A 26,466-nucleotide genomic window follows, 5' to 3' on the forward strand; every position below is an offset into this window, starting at 1 on the left:
AATTTAATGTCCAATGAATGCATAGGTTCAAACGGAGGAGCTTGAAGAGCTCCCAAAACCAAATTCAAACTCCATGGAGGAGAAATTGACTTAATGACAGGTTTTATACGAACCAAAGCTTGTACAAAACAATGAATATCAGGAAGAATAGCAATCTTTCTGTGAAAAAGAACAGAAAGAGCGGAGATTTGTCCTTTCAAAGAACTCGCGGACAAACCCTTATCTAAACCATCCTGAAGAAACTGTAAAATTCTCGGTATTCTAAAAGAATGCCAAGAAAAATGATGAGAAAGACACCAAGAAATATAAGTCTTCCAGACTCTATAATATATCTCTCGAGATACAGATTTACGAGCCTGTAACATAGTATTAATCACGGAGTCAGAGAAACCTCTATGACCAAGAATCAAGCGTTCAATCTCCATACCTTTAAATTTAAGGATTTCAGATCCGGATGGAAAAAAGGACCTTGAGACAGAAGGTCTGGTCTTAACGGAAGAGTCCATGGTTGGCAAGATGCCATCCGGACAAGATCCGCATACCAAAACCTGTGAGGCCATGCCGGAGCTATTAGCAGAACAAACGAGCATTCCCTCAGAATCTTGGAGATTACTCTTGGAAGAAGAACTAGAGGCGGAAAGATATAGGCAGGATGATACTTCCAAGGAAGTGATAATGCATCCACTGCCTCCGCCTGAGGATCCCGGGATCTGGACAGATACCTGGGAAGTTTCTTGTTTAGATGAGAGGCCATCAGATCTATCTCTGGGAGCCCCCACATTTGAACAATCTGAAGAAATACCTCTGGGTGAAGAGACCATTCGCCCGGATGCAACGTTTGGCGACTGAGATAATCCGCTTCCCAATTGTCTACACCTGGGATATGAACCGCAGAGATTAGACAGGAGCTGGATTCCGCCCAAACCAAAATTCGAGATACTTCTTTCATAGCCAGAGGACTGTGAGTCCCTCCTTGATGATTGATGTATGCCACAGTTGTGACATTGTCTGTCTGAAAACAAATGAACGATTCTCTCTTCAGAAGAGGCCAAAACTGAAGAGCTCTGAAAACTGCACGGAGTTCCAAGATATTGATCGGTAATCTCACCTCCTGAGATTCCCAAACTCCTTGTGCCGTCAGAGATCCCCACACAGCTCCCCAACCTGTGAGACTTGCATCTGTTGAAATTACAGTCCAGGTCGGAAGAACAAAAGAAGCCCCCTGAATTAAACGATGGTGATCTGTCCACCACGTCAGAGAGTGCCGAACAATCGGTTTTAAAGATATTAATTGATATATCTTCGTGTAATCCCTGCACCATTGGTTCAGCATACAGAGCTGAAGAGGTCGCATGTGAAAACGAGCAAAGGGGATCGCGTCCGATGCAGCAGTCATAAGACCTAGAATTTCCATGCATAAGGCTACCGAAGGGAATGATTGAGACTGAAGGTTTCGACAGGCTGTAATCAATTTTAGACGTCTCTTGTCTGTTAAAGACAAAGTCATGGACACTGAATCTATCTGGAAACCCAGAAAGGTTACCCTTGTTTGAGGAATCAAAGAACTTTTTGGTAAATTGATCCTCCAACCATGATCTTGAAGAAACAACACAAGTCGATTCGTATGAGACTCTGCTAAATGTAAAGACGGAGCAAGTACCAAGATATCGTCCAAATAAGGAAATACCACAATACCCTGTTCTCTGATTACAGACAGAAGGGCACCGAGAATCTTTGTGAAAATTCTTGGAGCTGTAGCAAGGCCAAACGGTAGAGCCACAAATTGGTAATGCTTGTCTAGAAAAGAGAATCTCAGGAACTGATAATGATCTGGATGAATCGGAATATGCAGATATGCATCCTGTAAATCTATTGTGGACATATAATTCCCTTGCTGAACAAAAGGCAATATAGTCCTTACAGTTACCATCTTGAACGTTGGTATCCTTACATAACGATTCAATAATTTTAGATCCAGAACTGGTCTGAAGGAATTCTCCTTCTTTGGTACAATGAAGAGATTTGAATAAAACCCCATCCCCTGTTCCGGAACTGGAACTGGCATAATTACTCCAGCCAACTCTAGATCTGAAACACAATTCAGAAATGCTTGAGCTTTCACTGGATTTACTGGGACATGGGAAAGAAAAAATCTCTTTGCAGGAGGTCTCATCTTGAAACCAATTCTGTACCCTTCTGAAACAATGTTCTGAATCCAAAGATTGTGAACAGAACTGATCCAAATTTCTTTGAAAAAACGTAACCTGCCCCCTACCAGCTGAACTGGAATGAGGGCCGTACCTTCATGTGAACTTAGAAGCAGGCTTTGCCTTTCTAGCAGGCTTGGATTTATTCCAGACTGGGGATGGTTTCCAAACTGAAACTGCTCCTGAGGACGAAGGATCAGGCTTTTGTTCTTTGTTGAAACGAAAGGAACGAAAACGATTGTTAGCCCTGTTTTTACCTTTAGACTTTTTATCCTGTGGTAAAAAAGTTCCTTTCCCACCAGTAACAGTTGAAATAATAGAATCCAACTGAGAACCAAATAATTTGTTTCCCTGGAAAGAAATGGAAAGTAGAGTTGATTTAGAAGCCATATCAGCATTCCAAGTCTTAAGCCATAAAGCTCTTCTGGCTAAGATAGCCAGAGACATAAATCTAACATCAACTCTAATAATATCAAAAATGGCATCACAGATGAAATTATTAGCATGCTGGAGAAGAATAATAATATCATGAGAATCACGATTTGTTACTTGTTGCGCTAGAGTTTCCAACCAAAAAGTTGAAGCTGCAGCAACATCAGCCAATGATATAGCAGGTCTAAGAAGATTACCTGAACATAGATAAGCTTTTCTTAGAAAAGATTCAATTTTTCTATCTAAAGGATCCTTAAACGAGGTACCATCTGATGTAGGAATGGTAGTACGTTTAGCAAGGGTAGAAATAGCCCCATCAACTTTAGGGATTTTGTCCCAAAATTCTAATCTGTCAGGCGGAACAGGATATAATTGCTTAAAACGTTTAGAAGGAGTAAATGAATTACCCAATCTATCCCATTCCTTAGCAATTACTGCAGAAATAGCATTAGGAACAGGAAAGACTTCTGGAATAACCGCAGGAGCTTTAAAAACCTTATCCAAACGAATAGAATTAGTATCAAGAGGACTAGAATCCTCTATTTCTAAAGCAATTAGTACTTCTTTAAGTAAAGAGCGAATAAATTCCATCTTAAATAAATATGAAGATTTATCAGCATCAATCTCTGATACAGAATCCTCTGAACCAGAAGAGTCCAAAGAATCAGAATGATGGTGTTCATTTAAAAATTCATCTGTAGAGAGAGAAGATTTAAAAGACTTTTTACGTTTACTAGAAGGAGAAATAACAGACAAAGCCTTCTTTATGGATTCAGAAACAAAATCTCTTATGTTATCAGGAACATTCTGCACCTTAGATGTTGAGGGAACTGCAACAGGCAATGGTACATCACTAAAGGAAATATTATCTGCATTAACAAGTTTGTCATGACATTTAATACAAACAACAGCTGGAGGAATAGCTACCAAAAGTTTACAGCAGATACACTTAGCTTTGGTAGATCCAGCAGGCAGAGGTTTTCCTGTAGTATCTTCTGGCTCAGATGCAACGTGAGACATCTTGCAATATGTAAGAGAAAAAACAACATATAAAGCAAAATAGATCAAATTCCTTATAAGACAGTTTCAGGAATGGGAAAAAAATGCCAAACATCAAGCTTCTAGCAACCAGAAGCAAATGAAAAATGAGACTGAAATAATGTGGAGAAAAAAGCGACGCCCATATTTTTTGGCGCCAAATAAGACGCCCACATTATTTGGCGCCTAAATGCTTTTGGCGCCAAAAATGACGCCACATCCGGAACGCCGACATTTTTGGCGCAAAATAACGTCAAAAAAATGACGCAACTTCCGGCGACACGTATGACGCCGGAAACGGAAATGAATTTTTGCGCCAAAAAAGTCCGCGCCAAGAATGACGCAATAAAATGAAGCATTTTCAGCCCCCGCGAGCCTAACAGCCCACAGGGAAAAAAGTCAAATTTTGAGGTAAGAAAAATATGATAATTAAAGCATAATCCCAAATATGAAACTGACTGTCTGGAAATAAGGAAAGTTGAACATTCTGAGTCAAGGCAAATAAATGTTTGAATACATATATTTAGAACTTTATAAATAAAGTGCCCAACCATAGCTTAGAGTGTCACAGAAAATAAGACTTACTTACCCCAGGACACTCATCTACATGTTTGTAGAAAGCCAAACCAGTACTGAAACGAGAATCAGTAGAGGAAATGGTAAATATAAGAGTATATCGTCGATCTGAAAAGGGAGGTAAGAGATGAATCTCTACGACCGATAACAGAGAACCTTATGAAATAGACCCCGTAGAAGGAGATCACTGCATTCAATAGGCAATACTCTCCTCACATCCCTCTGACATTCACTGCACGCTGAGAGGAAAACCGGGCTCCAACTTGCTGCGGAGCGCATATCAACGTAGAATCTAGCACAAACTTACTTCACCACCTCCCTTGGAGGCAAAGTTTGTAAAACTGATTTGTGGGTGTGGTGAGGGGTGTATTTATGGGCATTTTAAGGTTTGGGAAACTTTGCCCCTCCTGGTAGGAATGTATATCCCATACGTCACTAGCTCATGGACTCTTGTTAATTACATGAAAGAAAGAGGACTTTGGACCACTGAGCAACAGACCAGGTCTGTTTTTCTTTAGCCCAGGTAAGACCCTTCTGACGTTGTTTGTTGTTTAGGAGTGGCTTGACAAGAGGAATACGACATTTGAAGCCCATGTCCAGGATCCGTCTGTGTGCTGTGGCTCTTGATGCACTGACTGCAGACTCAGTCCACTCCTTGTGAAAGTCCCCAACACTTTTGAATGGTCTTTTCCTGACAATCCTCTCCAGGCTGCGGTCATCCCTGCTGCTTGTGCACCTTTTTCTTCCACACTTTTCCCTTCCACATAACTTTCTATTAATGTGCTTTGATACAGCACTTTGGGAACATCCAACTTCTTTTGCAATTACCTTTTGAGGCTTTCCCTCCTTATGGAGGGTGTCAATGATGGTTTTCTGCACAACTGTCAGGTCAGCAGTCTTTCCCATGATTGTGATTCCTAATGAACCAGACTGAGAGACCATTTAAAGGCTCGGGAACCCTTTGCAGGAGTTATGGCTTAATTAGCTGATTAGAGTGGGACAATTTGAGCCTAGAATATTGCACCTTTTCACAATATTCTAATTTTCTGAGATTGTGGATTTGGGGTTTTCATGAGCTGTAAGCCATAATCATCACAATTATGACAAATCACGGCTTGAACTATCTTGCTTTGCATGTAATGAGTCTATCTCATATATTAGTTTCACCTTTTAAGTTGCATTAGTGAAATAAATGAACTTTTGCACAATATTCTAATTTTTCGAGTTTCACCTGTAGTTCTCTTGGCTAGCATTGCCCCTTCCACTTTGGGTACCGTCTGCCAATATTCCTTGATAGAATCTGCTATAGGAAACATCTTTTTAAATACAGGGGATGGAGAAAAAGGGATACCAAGTCTCTCCCATTCCTTAGCAATAATTTCAGTAGCTCAATCTAGTACAGGAAAAACTTCCACCATGGAAGGTACATCAAAATATTTATGTAGCTTACTGGACTTCTTAGGATTGACAACGACCATGGTGTAGCTGTCATCCAGTGTAGCTAAAACCTCCTTAAGTAACAGACGGAGGTGTTCTAGCTGAAACCTGAAGGATACAACTTCAGAATCAGGAGGAGGAATTACACTGTCTGAGTCTGAGATTTCACCTTCACATGCTACAGAAGTATCCTCCTCCTCAGGCTTCTGGGAGGGGGCATTCAAAATAGCAACAACAGCGTCAGCAACCTCACTTACTGAATGTTTACTTTTTGTCTTGCGCTTTCCCTGCAGCATTGGAAAAGCAGGCCACGCATCAGGGACCGCAGAGGACATGAGGGAAGCAATGTCTTGCAACGTGACTCCAGGTGGAGTTACAGAGAAAGCGCAGGGCACTGTATGAGTGAGTGATAAAATTTTTGGACACTTGAGGAGAAAGCTGCAGAATATTTTGAACACTGTCGTTAGACAACTGAACAGCACCTTAGACAATATTGGCTAGGAAAACAGTCTATCCTTGTAATTTAAAGTTCTCTCAAAACAAGAGGAACAGAAAGGGATAGGTGGTTCCACATTAGCATTAAAAGATAACATTTTGCAAGGCTTCTTGGTCCATTCTGGCTCACAATGGAACAAATTACCACAAAAAAATACTTAAATTTGAATAAAAATGTAAACACAAAAAAACGTTACTGTCACTTTAAATTTTAAAACGTAACCTTTTTTTATTTTTTGCAGTAAGTGTTATGCAAGTACTACTGACAACCTCAGTACCTCAGCTTAGCTTTGCTGAGGTGCCTACCAGCCCTGCTGACACCAGATAGAATCTCTCTAGTAAAAGATCTGGAACTCAACCTGCAGTATAGTGAACAGCTGTCCGGTTCTAAAAGCGCAGTTTTAAAAATGATGCGCTTTCCAGGGAGATTATTATCCGGTCACAGTGAATACAGGGGAAAATGGCACGCAACAGTAAACCGCCGCCTCAGTTTGCCCCGCCCATCGTGGGCGTCTAAAAATGAACCCCTGGTCGGCATATTTTAAAGTCAAGCCGCCGGGAGAAGTGAAAACCACATAACATGAGCCTTTTTTCTAACATCCTCAGCCCCAGTGCCTGCCATAACCATACTACCATTATATGTTCCCCTTAACATATAGGAGAAAAACTGTGTGTACTAAAGTGCCCATTTTTTCCTGTTTATAAAGTCAGCACTTACCTCATAAATCTGCCAGGCAGCATGGTAGCTCACTAGGTTTGAGAGGTCTTCTCCCTCACATGGACCTGTGGGAAAAAAGAGATAAAGACTGAGTAATCTTATCTTAATCTTCGGTATTAGGGCAGCATTAACTATATGGGAGGCGTAGTGAGAATTATGTCCCACAAGTTTCCATTGCTTGAAAGCCACCACTGCTCTACTGAAGAGAATGATATGGACTACGGCTACACCCTAGAACAAAGCAGCACAATCTTGCACTACTTAAAAAATAATAAAATCTTGCTTGAAGAATCTTTTCTAACACCTAACTTTACCACTTCCTTGCTCTAATGTAGGCAAAGAGAATGACTGGGGTGGGAGGGAAGGGAGGCGATATTTAACAGCTTTGCTGTGGTGCTCTTTGCCTCCTCCTGCTGGGCAGGAGTGATATTCCCAATAGTAATTTGATGATTTCTGGACGCATGGTGTCATTAGAAAGAAAAGGAGTTTTATTGTCAAGTTTGTGCACACAAGAAATTAAAATAATAATAAAAAACAATCCTACACAAACAGGTATCGTTTTTCTCCCCTACAATTAGGCAGATCTTTATTTAGCTCCTTAAAAGGTGTGTCTGGTTCCTCAATAATTTGAATCACTATCACATTCTATATAAATATGTGTGTGTGTGTGTGTGTATTTCCTGTGAGAAGTTAGTAGTCATCCCACTATAATAAATATATATATATATATATATATATATATATATATACATACACAAACATATATATGAATATATATATATATATATATATATACACACATACACATTTATATATATACACATATACATACATACATACAAACACACGCATACATATATATATACACACACACACACACACACACACACACACACACACACACACACACACAGTATATAAATAAATAAAAGTATAGATTTGTTGATAGGTTAATGTTTTACCTTTCTGCTTGTGATATGCGAGTTCTCTGTTTGTCAGAGAAAACCATCGTTTCTTAAAATTCTTCATTCCAAAACGTAGGGTCCGACCGTGAGCATGTTTATACATTTCACTGTTAAGAAAAATAAATAGTATGAGCAGCTTAAAAAAGAAGATTTATGACAGACATCACAGAGGTAATGACAATATACACTTAGCAAACCACCAGGAGCTTTGGGAATTTATTCTGAATGTGAGATCTCCTAATTTTTGGGGCCCACAATTTGTCATCAATTTAGTAACTTCCTTTGAGAACCAATTTCGGAAGTATTCTCTAGTTTTCTGTTTACATATTTCTATATCTATATTGTTGTCCACCCCCCCCCCCCGCCCCCACACACTTAAATGGGTCAAAAAATACAAGGCTGGAAACTTCCACCAGTCATAGAAGAGTAAGACATTGCAGCATACGAGTAAAAAATATATGTCTTTTTCCCTTACCTTACCATTGAATAGGCTACTAACATATCCTCTAGACTAGTAACTTTTCTTCACCTGACTAACCTATAGTGATTTTTTCCGACACCTGCTTATCTTATCTTAATGTATTTATATACACTACATGGTACCTGACCATCTCACAGATGAGTTTGTTGGCCATCCCATTCCAAAACTATGGGCATTAATATGGAGTCCCTCCACTTTGTGGCTGTAACAGCTGCCACTCTTTTTATGCAAGGCTTTCCACAAGAGTTTAGAATGTGTCTTTGGGGAATGCTGGATTGGCATAAATTCCCAAACTGCTAGAAGCACTCAAATGCTAAAATGTCTTTTTATCCTGTAAAAACATAATTTATGCTTATCTGATAAATTTATTTCTCTTGTGATGTATCGAGTCCACGGATTCATCCATACTTGTGGAATATTCTCCTTCCTTACAGGAAGTGGCAAAGAGAGCACCCACAGCAGAGCTGTCTATATAGCTCCTCCCTTAGCTCCATCCCCCAGTCATTCGACCGAAGGCTAGGAAGAAAAATGAGAAACTATAGGGTGCAGTGGTGACTGAAGTTTTTTAAATAAAAATATACTGCCTGTTGTAAATAAACAGGGCGGGCCGTGGACTCGATACATCACAAGAGAAATAAATATATCAGGTAAGCATAAATTATGTTTTCTCTTGTAAGATGTATCGAGTCCACGGATTCATCCATACTTGTGGGATACCAATACCAAAGCTTTAGGACACGGATGAAGGGAGGGACAAGACAGGGACCTTAAATGGCAGGCACCACTGCTTGTAGAACCTTTCTCCCAAAAATAGCCTCCGAAGAAGCAAAAGTATCGAATTTGTAAAATTTGGAAAATGTATGAAGCGAAGACCAAGTCGCCACCTTACAAATCTGTTCAACAGAAGCCTCATTTTTAAAAGCCCATGTGGAAGCCACTGCTCTAGTAGAATGAGCAGTAATTCTTTCAGGAGGCTGGCAGTCTCATAAGCCAAACGGATGATGCTTTTCAACCAAAAGGTAGTTGTAGCCTTTTGACCTTTCCGTTTACCAGAATAAACAACAAACAATGAAGATGTTTGACGGAAATCTTTAGTTGCTTGTAAGCAGAACTTTAAAGCACGAACCACATCAATATTGTGCAACAGACGTTGTTCCTTCTTTGATAAAGGATTAGGACACAGCGAAGGAACAACAATTTCCCGATTGATATTCCTATTAGAAACAACCTTAGGAAGAAACCCAGGTTTGGAACGCAAAACCACCTTATCTGCATGGAAAACAAGGTAAGGTGAATCACACTGTAAAGCAGATAACTCAGAAACTCTTCAAGCCGAAGAGATAGCTACTAAAAACAAAACTTTCCAAGATAGAAGCTTAATATCTATGGAATGCATAGGTTCAAACGGAACCCCTTGAAGAACTTTAAGAACTAAGTTTAGGATCCATGGCGGTGCAACAGGTTTAAATACAGGCATGATCCTAACCGAGGCCTGACTAAAGGCTTGAACGTAAGGGACATCTGCCAGACGTTTGTGTAAAAGAATAGACAAAGCCGATATTTGTCCTTTTAAGGAACTAGCTGATAATCCCTTCTCCAATCCTTCTTGGAGAAAGGACAATATTCTAGGAATCCTAATCTTACTCCATGAATAACCCTTGGATTCACACCAATAAAAATATTTGAGCGAAATCTTATGATAGATCTTCCTGGTGACAGGCTTTCTAGCTTGAATCAGGGTATCAATTACCGACTCAGAGAAACCACGCTTTGATAGACTCAGGCGTTCAATCTCCAAGCAGTCAGACCCAGAGAAATTAGATTTGGATGCGTAAATGGACTTTGGATTAGAAGGTCCTGCCTCATTGGCAGAGTCCACGGTGGAACCGATGACATGTCCACTAGGTCTGCATACCTAGTCCTGCGTGGCCACGCAGGTGCTATCAGAATCACCGAAGCTCTCTACTGCTTGATTCTGGCAACCAGACGTGGGAGGAGAGGAAACGGTGGAAATACATAGGCCAGATTGAAGGACCAGGGCACTGCTAGAGCATCTATCAGTATCGCCTGGGGATCCCGGGACCTGGACCCGTAACGAGGAAGTTTGGCATTCTGACGGGACGCCATCAGATCCAATTCTGGTGTGCCCCATAGCTGAGTCAGTTGGGCAAATACCTCCGGATGGAGCTCCCACTCCCCAGGATGAAAAGTCTGACGACTTAGGAAATCCGCCTCCCAGTTCTCTACTCCTGGGATATGGATTGCTGAGAGATGGCAAGAGTGATCCTCCGCCCACCGGATTATTTTGGTTATCTCCATCATAGCTAGAGAACTCTGTGTTCCTCCTTGATGATTGATATAAGCTACAGTCGTGATGAATTTGATGAATTTGGCCGCAGCAAGCTGGGGCCACACCTGAAGCGCATTGAAGATCGCTCTCAGTTCTAGAATGTTTATCAGGAGGAGAGTTTCCTCCTGAGACCATAAGCCCTGTGCTTTCAGGGAGTTCCAGACTGCACCCCAGCCTAACAGGCTGGCATCTGTCGTTACTATGAGCCACTCTGGCCTGCGGAAACACATTCCCTGAGACAGGTGGTCCTGAGACAACCACCAGAGAAGAGAATCTCTGGTCTCCTGGTCCAGATGCAGTTGAGGAGATAAATCTGCATAATCCCCATTCCACTGTTTGAGCATGCATAGTTGCAGTGGTCTGAGGTGTAGGCAGGCAAAAGGGACTATTGTCCATTGCCGCTACCATGAGTCTGATTACCTCCATGCACTGAGCCACTGATGGCCGAGGAATGGAATGAAGAGCTCAGCAAGTGGTTAAGAGTTGTGATTTTCTGACCTCCGTCAGAAATAATTTCATTTCTACAGAGTCTATCAGAGTCCCTAGGAAGAAAACGCTTGTGAGAGGGAAGAGAGAACTCTTTTTAAATGTTCACCTTCCCCCCGTGAGATCTCAGAAAAGCCAACACAATATCCGTGTGAGACTTGGCTAGTTGGAAAGTCGACGACTGAATTAAGATGTCGTCTAGATAAGGCGCCACTGCTATGCCCCGCGGCCTTAGAACTGCCAAAAGGGACCCTAGCACCTTTGTGAAAATTCTGGGAGCCGTGGCCAACCCGAAGGGAAGGGCCACAAACTGGTAATGCCTGTCCAGAAAGGCGAATCTGAGGAATTGATGATGATCTCTGTGAATAGGGATGTGTAGATACGCATACTTTAAAGTCAAAGGTAGTCATATATTGACCCTCCTGGATCAGAGGTAGAATAGTCCGAATAGTCTACATCTTGAATGATGGTACTCTGAGGAACTTGTTTAGAATTTTGAGATCCAAGATTGGTCTGAAAGTTCCCTCTTTTTTGGGAAAAACAAACAGGTTTGAGTAAAACCCTAGCCCTTGTTCCGCTTTTGGAACTGGGCGGATCACTCCCATGGTATGTAGGTCTTCTACACAGCATAAGAACGCCTCTCTCTTTGTCTGGTTTGCAGACAATTGATAAGTGTGAAACCTCCCATTAGGGGAAGAGTCTTTGAAGTCCAGAAGATATCCCTGGGACACAATTTCTAGAGCCCAGGAATCGTGGACATCTCTTGCCCAAGCCTGAGCGAAGAGAGAGAGTCTGCCCCCTACTAGATCCGGTCCCGGATCAGGGGCTACATCTTCATGCTGTCTTAGAGGCAGCTGCAGGCTTCTTGGCCTGTTTGCCCTTGTTCCAAGCCTGGTTAGATCTCCAGACTGACTTGGATTGGGCAAAATCCCCTCTTGCTTTGCAGCAGGGGAAGCTGAAGCGAGACCACCCTTGAAATTCCGAAAGGAACAAAAATTATTTTGTTTGGTCCTCAATTTATTTGTCTTATCCTGAGGGAGAGCATGGCCTTTCCCTCCAGTGATGTCTGAAATAATCTCTTTCAGTTCAGGACCGAATAGGGTCTTTCCTTTGAAAGGGATGTTCAAAAGTTTAGATTTTGATGATACATCAGCAGACCAGGACTTAAGCCATAACGCCCTGCATGCTAAAATGGCAAAACCTGAATTCTTTGCCGCTAACTTAGCCAGTTGGAAAGCGGCATCTGTAACGAAAGAATTAGCCAACTTAAGAGCCTTAATTCTATCCATAATATCCTCTAATGGAGTCTCCATCTGAAGAGCCTCTTCTAGAGCCTCGAACCAGAAAGCAGCTGCAGTAGATACAGGAACAATGCACGCAATAGGTTGGAGAAGAAAACCTTGAGGAACAAAAATTTTCTTCAGGAGACACTCTAATTTTTTATCCATAGGATCTTTGAAAGCACAACTGTCTTCGATAGGTATAGTTGTACGTTTAGATAGAGTAGAAATAGCTCCCTCCACCTTAGGAACCGTCTGCCACGAGTCCCGCATGGTGTCAGATATGGGAAACATTTTCTTAAAAACAGGAGGAGGAGCAAACGGAATACCTGTTTTATCCTACTCCTTAGTAACAATATTCACAATAATCTTGGGGTCTGGAAAAACATCAGTGTAAACAGGAACCTCTAAGTATTTGTCCATTTTACGCAATTTCTCTGGAACCACTATGGGGTCACAATCATCTAGAGTCGCAATAAGTGGAGGTGTTCAAGCTTAAATTTAAAGGCCGTCATGTCAGAATCTCTCTGAGGGAGCGTCTTTCCTGAATCAGAAATTTCTCCCTCAGATAACAAATCCCTTACCCCTACTTCAGAACATTGTGAGGGTATATAAGATACGGCTACTAAAGCGTCAGACTGCTCAGCTTTACTTAACCCAGAGCTGTCATGCTTTCCTTATAAACCAGGCAGTTTAGAAAAAACCTCTGTGAGGGTTTTATTCATAACTGTGCCCATGTCTTGTAAAGTAAATGAATTTGACGCATTAGAGGTACTTGGCGCCACTTGTGCGGGTGTTACTGGTTGTGACACTTGGGGAGAGCTAGATGTCAAAAACTCATTTCCTTCTGTCTGAGAATCATCTATTGCTATATTTTTCATTGCTAAAAACAAAATTTATGCTTACCTGATAAATTTATTTCTCTTGTGGTGTATCCAGTCCACGGGTTCATCCATTACTTGTGGGATATTCTCCTTCCCAAAAGGAAGTTGCAAGAGGACACCCACAGCAGAGCTGTCTATATAGCTCCTCCCCTAACTGCCACCCCCAGTCATTCAACCGAAGACAAGCAAGAAAAAAGGAGAAACTATAGGGTGCAGTGGTGACTGTAGTTTAAAAATAAAAAACACCTGCCTTAAAATGACAGGGCGGACCGTGGACTGGATACACCACAAGAGAAATAAATTTATCAGGTAAGCATAAATTTTGTTTTCTCTTGTAAAGGTGTATCCAGTCCACGGTTCATTAACTACCTGTGGGATACCAATACCAAAGCTTTAAGACACGGATGAAGGGAGGGACAAGGCAGGAACTTAAACTGAAGGAACCACTGCCTGGAAGACCTTTCTCCCAAAAATAGCCTCCAAAGAAGCAAAATTATCGAATTTGTAGAATTTAGAAAAAGTGTGAAGCGAAGACCAAGTCGCCGCCTTACAAATCTGTTCAACAGAGGCCTCATTTTTAAAAGCCCATGTGGAAGCCACCACTCTAGTGGAATGAGCTGTAATTCTTTCAGGAGGCTGCTGGCCAGCAGTTTCATAAGCTAAGCGGATTATGCTTCTCAGCCAAAAAGAAAGAGAAGTTGCCAAAGCCTTTTGGCCTCTCCTCTGTCCAGAGTAGACAACAAACAAAGCAGATGTTTGACGAAAATCCTTCGTAGCTTGTAAATAAAACTTTAAAGCACGAACCACATCAAGATTGTGTAAAAGACGTTCCTTCTTTGAGGAAGGATTAGGACATAATGAAGGAACAACAATCTCCTGATTGATGTTCTTATTAGATACTACCTTAGGAAGAAACCCAGGTTTGGTACGCAAAACTACCTTATCTGCATGGAAAATCAGATAAGGGGAATCACACTGTAAAGCAGATAACTCTGAAATTCTTCGAGCCGAGGCGATAGCTACTAGAAACAGAACTTTCCAAGATAAAAGTTTAATATCTATGGAATGCAAAGGTTCAAACGGAACCCCTTGAAGAACTTTAAGAACTAAATTTAAACTCCATGGCGGAGCAACAGGTTTAAACACAGGCTTAATTCTAACTAAAGCCTGACAAAACGCCTGAACGTCTGGAACCTCAGCCAGACGTTTGTGCAAAAGAATAGACCGAGCAGAAATCTGTCCCTTTAAGGAACTAGCAGACAATCCTTTCTCCAATCCCTCTTGGAGAAAGGATAAAATTCTAGGAATCCTGACTTTACTCCATGAGTAACCCTTGGATTCACACCAATGAAGATATTTACACCATATATTATGATAGATTTTCCTGGTGACAGGCTTTCGAGCCTGAATTAAGGTATCAATGACCGACTCGGAAAAAAACACGCGTTGATAGAATCAAGCGTTCAATCTCCAAGCAGTCAGACGCAGAGAAATTAGATTTGGATGTCTGAAAGGACCTTGAAGTAGAAGGTCCTGCCTCAGCGGCAGAGTCCATGGTGGAAAGGATGATATGTCCACCAGGAGCTATCAAAATCACTGAAGCTCTCTCCTGCTTGATCATGGCAATCAGACGAGGGAGCAGAGGAAACACATAAGCCAGGCTGAAGGACCAGGGCGCTGCTAGAGCATCTATCAGCGCTGCCTTGGGATCCCTGGACCTGGACCCGTAACGAGGAAGCTTGGCGTTCTGACGAGATGCCATGAGATCCAGTTCTGGTTTGCCCCATAGTTGAATCAACTGGGCAAATACCTCCGGATGGAGCTCCCACTCCCCCGGATGAAAAGTCTGCCGACTTAAGAAATCCGCCTCCCAGTTCTCTACTTCTGGGATATGGATAGCTGAGAGATCGCAAGAGTGAACCTCTGCCCATAGAATTATCTATGATGTTGTCCGACTGAAATCTGATGAACCTGACCGCAGCTAGCTGAGGCCAAGCCTGAAGAGCATTGAATATCGCTCTTAGTTCCAGAATGTTTATCGGAAGGAGGGCTTCCTCCTGAGTCCACGAACCCTGAGCCTTCAGGGAGTTCCAGACTGCGTCCCAGCCCAGAAGGCTGGCATCTGTCGTCACTATAGTCCATTCTGGCCTGCGGAAGCTCATTCCCCTGGACAGATGGACCCGAGATAGCCACCAGAGAAGAGAATCCCTGGTCTCTTGATCCAGATTTAGCAGAGGGGACAAATCTGTGTAATCCCCATTCCACTAATTGAGCATGCAAAGTTGCAGTGGTCTGAGATGTAGGCGGGCAAACGGAACTATGTCCATTGCCGCTACCATTAAGCCGATTACTTCCATACACTGAGCCACTGACAGCTGAGAAGTGGAATAAAGAGCACGGCAGGAAGTTAGAAGCTTTGACAACCTGACCTCTGTCAGAAAAATCTTAATTTCTACTGAATCTATCAGAGTTCCTAGGAAGGAAACTCTTGTGAGAGGGGATACAGAACTCTTTTCTTCGTTCACCTTCCACCCATGAGACCTCAGGAATGCCAGAACAATGTCCGTATGGGACTTGGCGATTTGAAAATTCGACGCCTGTATCAGAATTTCGTCTAGGTAAGGAGCCACCGCTATGCCTCATGGCCTTAGAACCGCCAGTAGGGACCCTAGAACCTTTGGAAAGATTCTTGGTGCCGTGGCTAATCCGAAGGGAAGAGCCACAAACTGGTAATGCCTGTTTAGGAAGGCAAACCTGAGAAACCGATGATGATCTCTGTGTATCGAATGTGGAGATAAGCATCCTTTAAGTCCACGGTAGTCATATATTGACCCTCCTGGATCATAGGTAGGATGGTTCGAATAGTCTCCATCTTGAAAGATGGGACCCTGAGAAATTTGTTTAGGACCTTGAGATCCAAGATTGGTCTGAAAGTTCCCTCTTTTTTGGGAACTATAAACAGATTTGAATAGAATCCTTGCCCCTGTTCCTCCCTTGGAACTGGGTGGATCACTCCCATAACCAGAAGGTCTTGAACGCAACGTAAGAATGCCTCTCTCTTTATCTGGTTTGCAGATAATTGTGAGAGATGAAATCTCCCCTTTGGAGATGAAGTTTTGAAATCCAGAAGATATCCCTGGGAAACAATCTCCAGAGCCCAGGGATCCTGGACGTCTCTTGCCCAAGCCTGGGCGAAGAGAGAAAGTCTGCCCCCAACTAGATCCGGTCCCGGATCGGGGGCTACTCCTTCATGCTGTCTTAGAGGCAGCAGCAGGTTTTTTGGCCTGCTTTCCCTTGTTCCAAGCCTGGTTAGGTCTCCAGACTGGCTTGGACTGGGCAAAATTTCCTTCTTGTTTTGCAGTAGAGAAAGTTGAAGCTGCGCCACTCTTGAAGTTTCGAAAGGAACGAAAATTAGTCTGTTTGGTCCTTAATTTGTTGGACCTATCCTGGGGAAGGGCGTGGCCTTTTCCTCCAGTAATATCAGAAATGATCTCCTTCAGTCCAGGCCCGAATAGGGTCTGCCCTTTGAAGGGGATGTTGAGAAGCTTAGACTTTGAAGTAACATCAGCTGACCAGGATTTAAGCCATAGCGCCCTACGCGCCTGAATGGCAAAACCTGAATTCTTAGTCGTTTGCTTTGTTAAATGAAAAATGGCGTCAGAAATAAATGAATTGGCTAATTTAAGAGCTTTAAGCCTGTCTAGGATATCATCCAACGGGGTCTCCACCTGTAGAGCCTCTTCAAGAGACTCGAACCAGAAAGCCGCTGCAGCAGTGACTGGGGCAACGCATGCAAGAGGCTGGAGAATAAAATCTTGTTGTATAAAGATTTTCTTAAGGAAACTAATTTTTTATCCATTGGATCTAGGAAAGCACAACTGTCCTCGACAGGGATAGTTGTACGCTTAGCTAGGGTAGAGACTGCTCCCTCCACCTTAGGGACCGTCTGCCACGAGTCCCGTGTAGCGGCATCTATGGAAAAAATCTTTTTAAAAGCAGGAGGGGGAGAGAATGGTACACCTGGTCTATCCCATTCCTTCGTAATAATTTCTGAAAACCTCTTAGGGATTGGAAAAACATCAGTGTAAACAGGCACTGCAAAGTATTTGTCCATTTTACACAATTTCTCTGGGACTACAATGGTGTCACAGTCATCCAGAGTTGCTAAAGCCTCCCTGAGCAACAAGCGGAGGTGTTCAAGCTTAAATTTAAATGCTGTCATTTCAGAGTCAGACTGAAGTAACGCCTTCCCTGAATCAGAAATGTCAACCACAGATAGAGGCTCTCCTGCTTCGGCTTCTGTACATTGTGAGGGTATATCAGACACAGCTACTAAAGCGTCAGAAAGCTCTGTATTTGTTCTAGCCCCAGAGCTGTCTCGCTTTCCTTGTAACCCTGGCAGTTTGGACAATACCTCTGTGAGGGTATGATTCATAACTGCCGCCATGTCTTGTAAGGTAAACGCATTGGAAACCTCTGGTGATAAATCTTTAAAACCCATAATATGGTCTTTATAACTTATAGAAAGGTCAGTGCATTTGGTACACATTCTAAGAGGGGATTCCACAATGGCTTCTAAACATAATGAACAAGGAGTTTCCTCTGTGTCAGACATGTTTAACAGACTAGTAAAGAGACCAGCAAGCTTGGAAAACACTTTAATAAATGTGAAAAAGCAATTATACAAAAACGGTACTGTGCCTTTAAGAGAAAAAAAACTACCACATAAACTGCAAAACAGTGTTAAAAAGTAGTAAACTCTACGAAATGTTTACAGCGTGTATAAGAGACTAAAGCAGCATTGCACCCACTCGCAAATGGATGATTAACCCCTTAGGCCCCAAACCGGATTAGAAAAACGGTAAAACCGTTAAATACAGTCAAACACACTGCCACAGCTCTGCTGTGGCTCCTACCTGCCCTTAAACACGATTTTTGCAGGAAAAAAAACCTCTATAGTGGTCCTAGATGCCAGAGGACTCCTTTAGAAAAGCTGGATGTCTCAGTCTGAATACCAACTGCGCATAAAGTGCGCGAAAATAGGCCCCTCCCACCATGCACTCAGAGGGCCTTAAAAAAGTACTCCTAGGAGTAATCTAACAAGCCATGAGGAAAACTAGGCCCCAAATAAAGATTTATCACCCTCAGAGAAAAAACGTTTTTTTCTGTAAGTTATGCAAACATTTTTACACTAAGACACCCCATATCTCTTGATACTTCCTTTCTTGTCGAGAGTTGCAAGAGAATGACTGGGGGTGGCAGTTAGGGGAGGAGCTATATAGACAGCTCTGCTGTGGGTGTCCTCTTGCAACTTCCTGTTGGGAAGGAGAATATCCCACAAGTAATGGATGAACCCGTGGACTGGATACACCTTTACAAGAGAAATATGCTCTTTATAATTTATAGACATATCAGTGCAAGTGGGACACATTCTAAGAGGGGGTTCCACAATGGCTTCTAAACACATTAAACAAGGATTTTCCTTAGTGTCAGACATGTTAAACAGGCTAGTAATGAAACAAGCAAGCTTGGAAAACACTTTATTCAAAGTAAATTATGCTTAGAAAAAAACGGTACTGTGCCTTTAAGAGAAAAAAAGCTGCACAAACTCTGCAAAACAGTGTAAAAAAGCAGTAAACTCAAGAAATTTTTACAGTAGCATCATAAAGCCTTAGTAACTCTGCACAGCTATGCAAATAAACAATTAACCCCTTAATGTAAAAACCGGATTGACAAAACGTCAAAAACCGGTAAAAAAAACGTTCAGCACCTTGCCACAGCTCTGCTGTGGCGCCTACCTGCCCTTTATGAACGATTTGTGGGGAAAAAAATTTCTTTATAGCCCTCAAACACAGCAGGACCCTCTGGAGAAGCAGTTGGATGTCTCTGAGGAAAAGAAACTGCGCAACTGAGGCGCGAAAATAGGCCCCTCCCACCTCACTCGATGTTATGGGGACTAAAGGAAATACAACAGAGTGTTTCCTAAACTAGCCATGTGGGTTAATAACCGTTAAACAAGCCACAAAGACCCCTTAAAGTCCCTAAAAAAAAACGTTATTGCATAATAATAAAAATGTTTTTCCTTATCAGTGTCATCAGTAACTAATGAGCCCTTTGTGCAAGCTGGGATTCTTACTAAGTCTCTGAATACAGCTTACCATTCCCTTATGGGGATATTGTCAGCCTTTTCTAGAATTAACAGAGTCTGTCTAGAAAAAATTAGACTGAACATAACTCAAAGCACTTTAGCCTGCAAACTGTTCCCCCAACTGAAGTTTTCCTGTACTCCTCAGTCCTTGTGAGAACAGCAGTGGATTTTAGTTACAAAGTGCTAAAATCATCATCCTCCCTGCAGAAATCTTTATCTCTTTTCTGCCAGAGAGTAAATAGTACACACCGGTACCATTTAAAATAAACTTTTGCTTGAGAAAATAAAAACTAACTTTTTTGTCACCACACTCACTTTACCCTTCCTTAGCAGTTAGAGTAGGCAAAGAGAATGACTGGGGCTGGAGCTAAGGGAGGAGCTATATAGACAGCTCTGCTGTGGGTGCTCTCTTTGCCACTTCCTGTAGGGAAGGAGAATATCCCACAAGTATGGATTAATCCGTGGACTTGATACATCTTACAAGAGAAATTAAGATAATCCTTCACTGGAACTGAGGGGACTAGCCCAAACCGTGAAAAACATAATTTATGTAAGAACTTACCTGATAAATTCATTTCTTTCATATTAACAAGAGTCCATGAGCTAGTGACGTATGGGATATACATTCCTACCAGGAGGGGCAAAGTTTCCCAAACCTTAAAATGCCTATAAATACACCCCTCACCACACCCACAAATCAGTTTAACGAATAGCCAAGAAGTGGGGTGATAAGAAAAAAAGTGCGAAGCATATAAAATAAGGAATTGGAATAATTGTGCTTTATACAAAAAAATCATAACCACCACAAAAAAGGGTGGGCCTCATGGACTCTTGTTAATATGAAAGAAATGAATTTATCAGGTAAGTTCTTACATAAATTATGTTTTCTTTCATGTAATTAACAAGAGTCCATGAGCTAGTGACGTATGGGATAATGACTACCCAAGATGTGGATCTTTCCACACAAGAGTCACTAGAGAGGGAGGGATAAAATAAAGACAGCCAATTCCTGCTGAAAATAATCCACACCCAAAATAAAGTTTAACAAAAAACATAAGCAGAAGATTCAAACTGAAACCGCTGCCTGAAGAACTTTTCTACCAAAAACTGCTTCAGAAGAAGAAAATACATCAAAATGGTAGAATTTAGTAAAAGTATGCAAAGAGGACCAAGTTGCTGCTTTGCAGATCTGGTCAACCGAAGCTTCATTCCTTAACACCCAGGAAGTAGAAACTGACCTAGTAGAATGAGCTGTAATTCTCTGAGGCGGAATTTTACCCGACTCAACATAGGCAAGATGAATTAAAGATTTCAACCAAGATGCCAAAGAAATGGCAGAAGCTTTCTGGCCTTTCCTAGAACCGGAAAAGATAACAAATAGACTAGAAGTCTTACGGAAAGATTTCGTAGCTTCAACATAATATTTCAAAGCTCTAACAACATCCAAAGAATGCAACGATTTCTCCTTAGAATTCTTAGGATTAGGACATAATGAAGGAACCACAATTTCTCTACTAATGTTGTTGGAATTCACAACTTTAGGTAAAAATTCAAAAGAAGTTCGCAACACCGCCTTATCCTGATGAAAAATCAGAAAAGGAGACTCACAAGAAAGAGCAGATAATTCAGAAACTCTTCTAGCAGAAGAGAAGGCCAAAAGGAACAAAACTTTCCAAGAAAGTAATTTAATGTCCAATGAATGCATAGGTTCAAACGGAGGAGCTTGAAGAGCTCCCAGAACCAAATTCAAAAAATGACGCAACTTCCGGCGACACGTATGACGCCGGAAACGGAAAAGAATTTTTGCGCCAAAAAAGTCCGCGCCAAGAATGACGCAATAAAATGAAGCATTTTTAGCCCCCGCGAGCCTAACAGCCCACAGGGAAAAAAGTCAAATTTTTGAGGTAAGAAAAATATGATAATTCAATGCATAATCCCAAATATGAAACTGACTGTCTGGAAATAAGGAAAGTTGAACATTCTGAGTCAAGGCAAATAAATGTTTGAATACATATATTTAGAACTTTATAAATAAAGTGCCCAACCATAGCTTAGAGTGTCACAGAAAATAAGACTTACTTACCCCAGGACACTCATCTACATGTTTGTAGAAAGCCAAACCAGTACTGAAACGAGAATCAGTAGAGGAAATGGTAAATATAAGAGTATATCGTCGATCTGAAAAGGGAGGTAAGAGATGAATCTCTACGACCGATAACAGAGAACCTTATGAAATAGACCCCGTAGAAGGAGATCACTGCATTCAATAGGCAATACTCTCTTCACATCCCTCTGACATTCACTGCACGCTGAGAGGAAAACCGGGCTCCAACTTGCTGCGGAGCGCATATCAACGTAGAATCTAGCACAAACTTACTTCACCACCTCCCTTGGAGGCAAAGTTTGTAAAACTGATTTGTGGGTGTGGTGAGGGGTGTATTTATAGGCATTTTAAGGTTTGGGAAACTTTGCCCCTCCTGGTAGGAATGTATATCCCATACGTCACTAGCTCATGGACTCTTGTTAATTACATGAAAGAAAACAGCCCCAGACCATTATTCCTTCTCCACTAAACTTTACAGTAGGCACTTTGCATTAAGGGAGATAGTGTCCTCCTGGCACCTCCACACACACAGATTATTGCATCAAACTGCCAAATAATGAAGCACGATTCGTCACTCTAGAGAACATGTTTCCACAGCAATTAACTTCTGCTTCCTAACTGAACACAGCCTGTGTGCTGCCATCTCCTACTTTGCCCAGTTCAAGATTCGAAGTGTATAGCTGTTCCAGAGCAGACTTTCACTACGTGTTTAAACCCCGAGTTAGAAGAAAACAAATGTAAAAATGCGGTAAAACATTTTCATATTGAACCATTATGTCCTATTTTCCTATTCTGAAGAAGAAAATATTTTTTATTTCATGACTAACAAAATGAAATATAGGATTTGATCAAAAAACAAATACAGTATAACCTTTCATACAAAAATTAGGCCTTTGTTTATTTGGCTGTGATTATGGTAGACACACTCTTTTCTATGCACTACTTGTCTGATTACTGTGGAGTGTGCTGGAAAATGGAGTTCCCCCTTCTTGATGCTTTGGAAGCGGGCTTCACATGCAGGCAGCTCAAAATGTCTAGCTCCAATATTTTAACAAATTGGTGAAGCCCTACCTTAAATATATCAACTGAACAAATGTCTAAGCTTTTCCATAAGAATCGCAGGTAAACACACAAAAAAAAAACGTAGCTTGACATGAACTATAAGCTGAAGCATAGGCCACAGAACCAAACCGCATTAAAATGACATAGATGACAACATTTCAAAAACATTTCCAGGGACACTGCAGCAGAGCAAGCAAGTTACTGGAATATTGACGACCTACTGTTAAACTGCTCCACCCACTCAGTTCTGTAATCAAATCACACCTATTTAATAGTAATAGTATAATTATATTTAAATACTACATACACTATATAATTATATATGACAACTTTGAATTTCATCATTTGCAGTAATTTTTCATATGCAGTGACATCACAGTAAGAGACATCATAGGAAGAGAAGTCAGATGATTGCATTTGACCCAATAGCCTAGTGTTTAGCATAGAGTGGCAATCGGGAAACCCAGGTTCCATTCCATGTGCCTGTGGTTTTACAAGCATTTTTCTGAATTTTCCTGATAGGATTGGTCAGTTTTCACTATTTTTTTTTCTTTTCTTATTCTAAACAAGCAATTAAACCATAACTGTGTAGTTATGAGATACATTGCTTGTTCTGATATTTACCTTTAATAGAAAACTCTCTAACATATATGTAAAAATATATATCACATATTTTATGTCATACAGTAATTCTCTTCTGATTAAGCAGCTGAGATTTGATTGATAACCAACAGCAGGTCAGTAGGGATTTTAAATTGTGTTTGTGCATTGTGTATACTAAGCTATGAGAACGGCAATCTACCCGAAACGCGTATACCTATTCTCTTCCTGCCTTTTTAGACATGTTACTGTTTAACGTGTGGATTCTCCATTGAACTTCTGATTAAGCTTTGAATAAATGCAAAGTTTTACTTATCCTTATATAGTTGCTCTTATTTTTGAACTGTTTAAAATAAATACATATATATGTTACAGTTAAAGTGCAGAAACAGTTAATGTGCACATTACCTAGCTAATCTGCAGATTAACTGATTTGCTCAGTTAAAGTGCAGAATCTGCACTTTACCTAGGTAATGTGCCCATTAACTGCTTCCGTGCAGTTAAAGTTGGAAAAGTTTGTTTCTCTCATGTAAACTGTTTATTGAAAAGGATGCCAAAGAATGTTCCGATTTTGGCCGAGGGCAGATACGCTCCAGAGTGCTCTGTTCTAATTAGAGCCTCGGGCGCCGCAACTGCCTCTGGGAACCTTACCATGGGTCTCAGCCCGCACGTCTTGAAATTCTGAAATTCTCTGTCTGGGAAATTATCTATCGAATCTATTTATTATAGATTCGATAGATAGATAATTTCCCAGACAGAGAATTTCAAGACGTGCGGGCTGGGACCCAGCCGAAATCGGAACATTCTTCGGCTTCTTTTTCAATAAACAGTTTACATGAGAGAAACAAACTTTTCTAAAAAGCTAAAGTGCTTGAAAGTGTATTATTTGTTTTTCAACTGTATTATCACAGATACATTACAGCTAGAATGGCAGACATTTCACATTCTCAGTACGATGTTCTTACATTTATTTGTGCTCATTGCATAATTCCACAATGGGTTGCAGGGAAGTCGATTCTCTAACAATTCAGAATGCAGAATGGGAAATATACAATGCTTAGAAGTGTAGAGGCCAAGATGCTATTAAATGCAAAAACAGAATGAGAGCAGTTGTTATACCCTTGGGAAAACTACTATAAATTTGTTAAGAAGTTGAAGTGTGTCTGGGAAATGAATGATGCATAAAGTGCGCCGCACTGCCCTTTAAGATTTTGTTTTTACCTCCATTTTCAGAAGAAAGTGCCCCAGGCTCTCTAAAAAAAGTGATATAAACCGATTATCATAGGAAAAACCATGGGACTCCCTTTAGTTTATATATATATGTTACCGCTAAAGTGCATTTTTTGCACTTTAGTGCCTAGTAGGTAATGTGCAGATTACCTAGGTAATTTGCAGATTACCTAGGTAATTTGCAGATTACCTAGGTAATTTGAGAAATGAAACAATTTTTCTGCACTTTAACTGATCACCCTAGTTAATCTGCAGATTAGCTAGGTAATGTGCACATTAACTGATTTCTGCACTTTAACTTTAACATATATGTATACATATATATATATATATATATATATATAGACATAGACATGTATATGTATGTATCTCAACTGAGACCTGATATATTTAAGCCCTTATAATTTAAAGGGACAGTATACACCAATTTTCATATAACTGCATGCAATAGACACTGCTATTAAGAAGAATATGCACAGATACGGATATAAAAATCCAGTATAAAACCGTTTAAAAACGTACTTAGAAGCTCTGTTGAAAAGGTGGCTGGAAAGCCCACTGCATGTGGGAAATAAGACACCCCCCTCCCCCTTCTTTTGCATATGAAAAGACCCTTTACACAAACAGGAGCAAGCTGGAGTAGGTATCGGAAGGTATTCGCCTAAAACTTTGGGGCTTGGTTAGGAGACTGAAAATCAGAGCATTGTTATTTAAAAATAAGCAAAACTATACATTTAGAAAACAAAACGAAAAAACTTTATGGGCTTTATAAATAGATCATCTACAAAACATTTATGCAAAGAAAATATGAGTGTATAATGTCCTTTTAAGTGCAAACATTTTTTGAATAATTTTTATTAGTGTTTGCAAAGTACAGTTACACTCATGCTAAGTATTTTCATGCGTTTTGTGCAACTTTTTTGTTTCATGAAACAGTTAACCAGAGGCTCTGAAGTCACAGTAATCATTCTAGTGTAAATTGCGATTGCGCTCAAACGATCGTGTTTACTTTCAACTCATAATACCAGCAATAAGCCTGACGATCTTGTAAAGAAAGGTTTACATTTAAAGAAACAATGTGTGAACTGATATACATGCAGTAGACATATACAAACTAATAAGAATTGTATAAGACCATATTTCCTGTACACACATATAAACAGATTCACCCCTTCCTCAGACAACCCAAAATGTGATTCAAGCAGTGTTAAATAACAAATCCAACCCCTCCCCCATCAAATTTCAGCCAATCAAAATACATCAAATCAACTCAATAAGAGATGTATGGTAACAAAAATAATTACACTTCTGTATAATATCACCATAGTATACAATATTAATAGAAAAGCCTGTGTAAAGAATATATATCTATTGTGACATATTAATGTGTATTTGTGACAGTGTAATGAGTGGCTATGGAGCATAACCAAAGTCAACATAATAAAAGTCAACACAATCCTCAATCCACCCTCTGCAGCACGTAATGTATTAAACACATAGGGCATAAAATTAGGGCATAAAATTAAATTGATACAACAGTTTAAAACAGCTTACTTGTTCAACATGTACGTAGGTTACCAGGCAGTATGTGTAGTCCGCCATTCACTACCACGCTCCAATCCAATCAATCCAGCGTGGTCTAAGGGGGCATGTGTGCATCCGGGTTACTGACAACTCGCAGCGCTCAATGACCAAAGCAGTGTTATGTGTTGCCATGGCAACATGCCGCAATGCAACTGGGCTAACCAAAAAGTGACCGTCATATGTATGCCAGCAGCAGGTTGTCATGGCAACCCTGTACCACTTGTACAGTGTCATAATCACAGCTCACATCGTGCCAATGTAACCTAACTGGGTCAGTGTTAGCGGATACTAAAGTCTTATTAGACACTGCTAGAAACTTAGCAAATCTGGGGATGAATATACACGGTCCCCATATCCGGTTCACTAACTCAGTTAGCAGCTGTCAGGTG

At 40.9% G+C, this 26,466-nt stretch overlaps 1 protein-coding gene across 1 annotated transcript in view; it reads right to left on the minus strand.

Moving 5' to 3' along the window:
* RASA2 (RAS p21 protein activator 2) overlaps positions 1-26,466 on the minus strand; it is a gene marked incomplete in the record, with an annotated part of 722,923 nt that overhangs the window by 174,107 nt on the left and 522,350 nt on the right. Inside the window, 1 exon segment of the mRNA XM_053709823.1 lies at positions 7,866-7,975. Within this exon segment, the coding sequence (XP_053565798.1) occupies positions 7,866-7,975 (110 nt within the window).

Source organism: Bombina bombina, chromosome 4 (genome assembly GCF_027579735.1).
Source record: "Bombina bombina isolate aBomBom1 chromosome 4, aBomBom1.pri, whole genome shotgun sequence".
In the NCBI taxonomy this organism is placed as follows: domain Eukaryota; kingdom Metazoa; phylum Chordata; class Amphibia; order Anura; family Bombinatoridae; genus Bombina; species Bombina bombina.